Source organism: Geospiza fortis, unplaced genomic scaffold, assembly GCF_000277835.1.
Source record: "Geospiza fortis unplaced genomic scaffold, GeoFor_1.0 scaffold55, whole genome shotgun sequence".
Lineage (NCBI taxonomy): Eukaryota > Metazoa > Chordata > Aves > Passeriformes > Thraupidae > Geospiza > Geospiza fortis.
Window position 1 is genome coordinate 11,513,657 of NW_005054308.1, and position 6,490 is coordinate 11,520,146.

General features: G+C 43.8%; 1 protein-coding gene across 1 annotated transcript in view; it reads left to right on the top strand.

Moving 5' to 3' along the window:
• Nucleotides 1-6,272, top strand: part of HSPA4 (heat shock protein family A (Hsp70) member 4) — a 12,602-nt gene extending 6,330 nt beyond the window's left edge. Inside the window, exons 9-19 of the mRNA XM_005418820.3 lie at nt 1-95; nt 218-324; nt 676-809; nt 1,241-1,422; nt 1,785-1,871; nt 2,368-2,520; nt 2,969-3,094; nt 3,801-3,908; nt 4,207-4,326; nt 4,720-4,881; nt 5,087-6,272. The exon at nt 1-95 is cut by the window's left edge and continues 72 nt beyond it. Coding sequence (XP_005418877.2) covers nt 1-95; nt 218-324; nt 676-809; nt 1,241-1,422; nt 1,785-1,871; nt 2,368-2,520; nt 2,969-3,094; nt 3,801-3,908; nt 4,207-4,326; nt 4,720-4,881; nt 5,087-5,284 — 1,472 coding nt within the window. The 3' untranslated portion in view covers nt 5,285-6,272. The remainder of the gene's footprint in view (nt 96-217; nt 325-675; nt 810-1,240; nt 1,423-1,784; nt 1,872-2,367; nt 2,521-2,968; nt 3,095-3,800; nt 3,909-4,206; nt 4,327-4,719; nt 4,882-5,086) is intronic.
• Nucleotides 6,273-6,490: the final 218 nt, after the last annotated feature.

A 6,490-nucleotide genomic window follows, 5' to 3' on the forward strand; every position in this document is an offset into this window, starting at 1 on the left:
CTGCTGTCAAAGATAAGATCAGTAAATTTTTTGGCAAAGAAGTCAGTACGACCCTGAATGCAGATGAGGCTGTGGCACGAGGCTGTGCACTGCAGGTAAAAAGTGCTGTTTGCTCTTGCTGTGAGAATATTAAGCAGCATCAATAGCTACTTGCTGAATGAAATGCTTGTTCACCTAAAGTCTGAACATCTGTAATGTGGCTTTTGTGCTCTTGCAGTGTGCAATTTTGTCCCCGGCTTTCAAAGTGAGAGAGTTTTCTATCACTGATTTGATACCGTACCCCATCTCTTTGCGATGGAATTCACCAGCAGGGGAAGACCTGAGGTACAACCAGTACAATCTTCTTGCATGTTACAGCTTAAAATTACTGGTGATGGTTAGAGTAAATAACAAATGTAGGTAAATGCCCTTAGAACAGGGTATTTCCAGGGTTAAGTGCCTATTTAACACTTCCAGTTTTGATACTTCTGAAGTTAATGATGGCAGAAAACAAAATCAAGGTTGAGTGGCAGTTTGGTACTTCCTGCATGGCTGTTGTGTTACTTAACACAGGAAAGATCAGGACAGTCTTGTCACTTCTTAAGGAAGCTTTTTCCCTAAGAGCATCTAGAAATGTATTGTTACCTTAACCTGCTGTGTTGTCACACTGAACACAGGCTGTGTTTTCTCTTGCAGTGACTGTGAGGTCTTCCCCAAGAACCACCCTGCTCCCTTTTCCAAGGTCCTCACTTTCTACAGGAAGGAGCCCTTCACTCTGGAGGCCTACTACAGTTCCCCCAAGGAGCTGCCTTACCCAGACCCTGCTATAGGTTAGCACCATTTTGTACTTAAAATATTTTCTGTGTTTCAAGCCTTTTCTGTCTAATTATGTAGTCTGGACATGCAGCCTACTGCAAATGCTCTCAGGACAACATTTCAAACGAATTTTCAGTAAAATAGGTGGAGTAGCATAAAGTTTATGGGCAAAAAGAGCATCCTAATATTGGAGCAAACGTGGAAGAGCCACACTGAGAGTTGTGCAGTCTTTTGCTCTGATAAAAGTAACACCAGGTTTGACATAAAGAATTCCCAATAGCTGTGCCCCAGCATTGCTGAGTAAAAAATCTGGGTTGTCCAACTTGAGTAGGTTTTAACATTCCCTGAGCACATTGCAGTGAGCTGTGTCAGCAGCAGTTGGGGTTTGCTTTGCATTCAGAACTGAGGTCAATCAAAAGTGTTTGGTTTTTTTCTCTCTGTTTAGCTCACTTCTTGGTTCAGAAGGTCACTCCTCAAACAGATGGATCCAGTTCCAAAGTGAAAGTCAAAGTCAGAATAAATATCCATGGCATTTTCAGTGTTTCAAGTGCATCTCTGGTGGAGGTTCATAAATCTGATGAGAATGAGGAGCCAATGGAGACGGATCAGCACGCGAAGGAGGAAGAGGTAACTGACTCACTGCTCCCAGCTGCTCAGAATGCCCAGGAAGCACAGCTGGCCAGGGGCTCAGGCCTGTGTAAGGATTTACTAGACATGCCCACAGCTGAAATCTGAGACTGAGTACTCGTTGTAGTATGTTACACCAGTGACAGATCTCTTGAAACCAGGACTTGAGGTGTAGATCAAATTCTTAATGATGGAGCTGTGGCTTGCTTGAGCAAAGACTGGGAACTCATAATTTATTCCTGCAGTTTTCATTCTGTTTGTTTTGCCTAAAGAGCATTAGAGGTGTTAAGGGATCAGCCTAGGAACTGAAGCAATGATCTGTGTTTGTTTGATGTGTGAAACTGGATCTCTCTGAATTTCAGAAGATGCAAGTAGACGAGGAGCAGCAAAAGGCTGAAGAGCAGCAGCAAACCCAGCCTGAAAATAAGGCAGAGTCTGAAGAAATGGAGGTAAGAGGAGCATTTGAGACTTTATTTTCATGAGATTTGTGAGGAGTGTGAGCACATCTGCTGGCTTTGTCATAGTTCTGGAAGCTGAACTTTTTTTTCAGTGCACTGGTGATCTATTGTGATTAGAGCTTTAGAAAGGACACAAATGGCATTGATAACTGCAGACCTGTCAGGTGACCTGGTACTGGTAAAATGGGGGAACTCTCCTGTTCAGGGAAGAAAATAATCATCTAGTTTTCAATAACTTGAATACTAGAACAGGTTTCTGCCATGAGCACCATCCCCTATGAATGTAGAGTGCCCAGAAAAGGTCAGTTTATTAATTGTCTGCATTAATTGTCTCAGGCTTCAGCAGCTGAGGTGTCAGAATGGCAGGGAGTGCTTGGTTCTCCTGTTGAGGTGCTAACTCAGTTTTTCTGATGTAAATCTTGACTGCTCCCTTTGAATTGAGTGTTGATGTTGTTTTTACTGTGAATGTAATTCTATTTTAATGCAGACTTGTCAGGCTGACTCAAAGGACAAGAAAGTGGATCAGCCACCTCAGGCCAAGAAGGCCAAAGTGAAGACGACCACAGTGGACCTTCCCATTGAGAACCAGCTGGTGTGGCAGATAGGGAAGGACATGCTCAACTTGTTCATTGAGAACGAGGTAAACTCTTCCTGCCCAAGCTAAAAATGTCGCCTGTTGGTCTCCAGAAATACTGTTTTTCATTAAAATGGTTAAGGAATGTCAAGGAAAGGATTAAAACGAATAAAACAAGCAGTTAGAAGTCTGAGGTGAGCAACAGTGCCCCGTGGAGGCAGAATACATTCATTGCTCCTGGCCAGGGGAACTGTCACTCTCAAAAGGCTGTTCTGCAGAAAACCTCCACTATCACCTGCAGGTACAGGGTGGAGGTTCCTCAGCTGGAGGAGGATTGTCCTGTGCGGTATTGGACATCACACCAAAACTGAAATCAGTGTTCAGTCATGTGCTGTGTTCTATAAATCACAGTTTTGCAAAATCTTGATCTGGTTTGAGCCTTTGCTAACAAGGTGTGCTGGAAATAAATGTTAAATGAGCTTTTTAGCCAATTGATTTGACACTTTGTTCACAGGGTAAGATGATAATGCAGGATAAGCTGGAGAAGGAGAGGAATGATGCCAAGAATGCAGTGGAGGAGTACGTGTATGAAATGAGAGACAAACTCTGTGGTGTTTATGAGAAATTTGTCAGTGAGGATGTGAGTATTGTTGCTCAACTGTCCTGATACATTGTGGTACAATCAGCAGTTGGATTTAGTAACTCTTGACCTCTATCACATATAAGTCACATATTCAAACTTTAAATTGAAGAAATAATTGTAACCTTTCTGGCTCTGATGATAATCTACTATATGTGGGCACCTGTATCTGAACTAGTTGCCTAAAAATCTCTTGGCATTATTAGTCAGCTTTCCCTGTTGTACTGAAGGAGCTTGGTGGGTAATGGATTTAACTCTGCTTCTAGGGATGAGTCTTTGAGCACCTGGCTGCATCTCCATTGACTGCAATGGAGCTTTGCCAGCCAGGTGTCTGCAGAGCCCAAACTAGGACATGCCAGGTGACATTTATGGTACCTTTGCAAAAGAAAAGTTTCCCTCTGTTCTCAGGCTTGCTCATGTAGTGACAATGAAAGCGTGCGGGGGACAAAAAATCCTTTGATGTGACAGTATTTGATCTGAAATGTGGCTGTCACACATGGCTCTTCCGTGGGCCTGGAATCCACCACAAAGCTCTACAGAAGAATATTTTATTTCTTATTTTTCACTAAAATAGGATAAAGAGTTCCAGACAGAGTTCTTTATATTCTAAAAATACAAGCCTTCCAGAAAGGTTCCAGGTACCATTTAATGCCATTTGTCACCTAATAAATGATGTCACCTGCCTGTTTTGTGTGCGTGTCTGCAGGATCGCAATAGCTTCACACTGAAGCTAGAAGATACAGAAAATTGGCTTTATGAAGATGGTGAAGACCAGCCCAAACAAATATACATTGATAAATTGGCAGAACTGAAGGTGAGTGGTTTTTACATTCCCATGGGAATTTACCAAAGCTGGAGAACTTTGTTCCAGCCAGGAGCTGTGTGGCGGTCTGCTGATTCTGAGATAACAACAGCCTGCTGTGCATTGTGTGTGGGGAGTAGGTCTCCAACAGACCTGTAACAACAGGGCTGAGGGAGGCTCAGTCTTTGCTGTCAGTTGAGGGAAGAGTCAGAGTTCCAAGGAGTTCAGGAAAGTTGATGTATCCTGTCAAACCTTGAGGGTCCCTCAGTGATGCTCCATGAGTTTTGATACCTGTTGTGCTTTGTTTCAGACTCTGGGTCAGCCTATTCAGGCAAGATTCCAAGAATCAGAGGAAAGACCAAAAGCATTTGAGGACTTGGGGAAGCAAATCCAGCAGTACATGAAAGCTGTTCATGCATTCAAAGCAAAGGTATTTTCACAGTTAATTTCTGAAAAATGCAAGCAAATTGTACAAACATTTTCTGAATTTTAGGTAACCTGCTTCAGAAAAAAATCTGGTGCAAGCTCCCAGTGAGCTTATGAGTTCTTGATGTTTAATAGATTTTCAGAAGTGGATTTTGGGCCTTGCACATCTTGGTCCCTTTTTAATCAGGTGTTGATTTCCTCATGGAGGCAAAATGCCAGCAGCAGGAGATCTTCAGTCTCTGGTTACCGAGCTGTGGGTGATCAGTTCTGTTGTTTTGTTAACCACAACAGCTCTTTGCTAAATGGTCTTTTAGTATTTTGAAGCTAAGTTTTGAGGAAATCAGAATGCAGTTTGTGCTCAAACACTGACACAGCTGCTCCTGTGTGGGTGTTGCAGGATGAACTGTATGAACATCTTGATGAAGCAGACGTGGCAAAGGTGGAGAAGAGCACCAATGAAGCCATGGAGTGGATGAACAACAACCTCAACCTTCAGAACAAGAGGAGTCTTACTTTGGACCCAGTTATAAAAGCAAAAGAAATACAGTCTAAAGCAAAAGTAAGTTTTTTTCTACATAACTCACCGTATTTCCATGAGTTCTTGTGTTTATTACTCTCAGAAAACTCTGAGGTGAGAAATCGCAAAAGTACCAGGGAACATCAGCCCTTAACTGGAGTATTCCCAACAGTGGTTTCAAAAGTTAAAAGTTCAACTGTGGGAGATAAAACAATTTCTAAGGATGTGTTATTTCTGTGTTCTCTAGGAATTGGCAAGTATTTGTAACCCCATAGTGAACAAACCCAAACCCAAGGTGGAGCTGCCGAAGGAGGAGCAGAAGCCGACGGAACCCAACGGACCATTGGATGGGCAGGGGGACGCCGGGAGCGGGACCCAGCCCCCCGAGCAGGGCTCTGCCCCCACAGCCACCGAGAAGAAGCTTCCAGAAATGGACATTGACTGAATTTCAGCACTTGTTTATATTATTGCAAACTACAATAAAGCTTTAAGTTGTCAACTTTGTACGTTCTGAATACAAACTGAAGCAAGTGAATCCCACAGCACTCTTGGTAACTCTTGGAGACGTTTGGGCAGGGCAGCAGGTCAGAACACGGAGGTGGCGAAGGACTCGCTCAGCTCAGCAGTGTTTGCCTTTATTGATTGTATTTAGAAGTTTTGGTAGTCTAACTAGACCTCTAAGAACAGCCATAAGCTGCTTCTCCATTTTTAATGTCCAGGCTGACTCAGTTCTCCCTTGAAGGAGGGAGACAGCAACATCTGAAGTCTGATGTGCACCCTGCTCTTCCCTTTCCCTGTGGATTGCAGCACTGGCACTCCAGGGAGGGCAGGGGAGAGCCAAGGCAGAGTCTTCCATTGCTCTTGGTTTAGTGTGAATGCCTGCTCTGGACTCACTCTGATTTGCACTGGAACAGTTGATGGTTACAGGAGGTTTGCAGAGCAGGGGGTGGCTCATCAGCACCTTTATTCCTTAGCCCAGACTGCAGATCAGACTCAGAATGTGCTCCTGGACAGGGGAGTGGGTTTCTCACAAACTCCCCAGCTAATTAGGCCCTGTAAACTCGTTGTCTTTAGTTAAATTAGCTGCTTGTAGAAAGAGTGAATACTTGTATTTCAGCTGCCTATGCTGATAGTTGATTCTGACTTGTTCCTAACTTTTTCTGGCAGGGGTCTGCTTGCTTCCACGAGGCCTTCATTTGGAATGCTTGGTTTTTTGTTTTGGTTTCTTTTTTTCCAGGAAAACCAAGAACTGATGGATATGTTGGTTTGTTTTGTTTTGTTTTGTTTTTTTTTCTATGAGCTTTATACAATGAATTGCTTCTAGTACTGATTGTCATTAAACTTGCAAAAATTAATTTGTATGTGTTAAAATCCAAAGCTGAAAAACACCCATTCAGTTATTGCAAGAAATAAATGCACTGGATTCTACTGGATCACCTGCTGCAGCTGTTGATTGCAATGCAGAGGGGCCGGGGTGGAGGGAAGGGCTGTGTCCCTGGTTCTTGGGGTGTGCGAGGAGCTCTGCCGGGGTGCTCCGGGGCTCTGCGGCTTCCCACGGGGTGTGGTGGGTGCTGTGGTTTAAGCTCCCTGTAATGAATCACAACCATGGAATGCCCCGCGTTAGAAGGGACCCACCGGGCCCAGTGAGTCC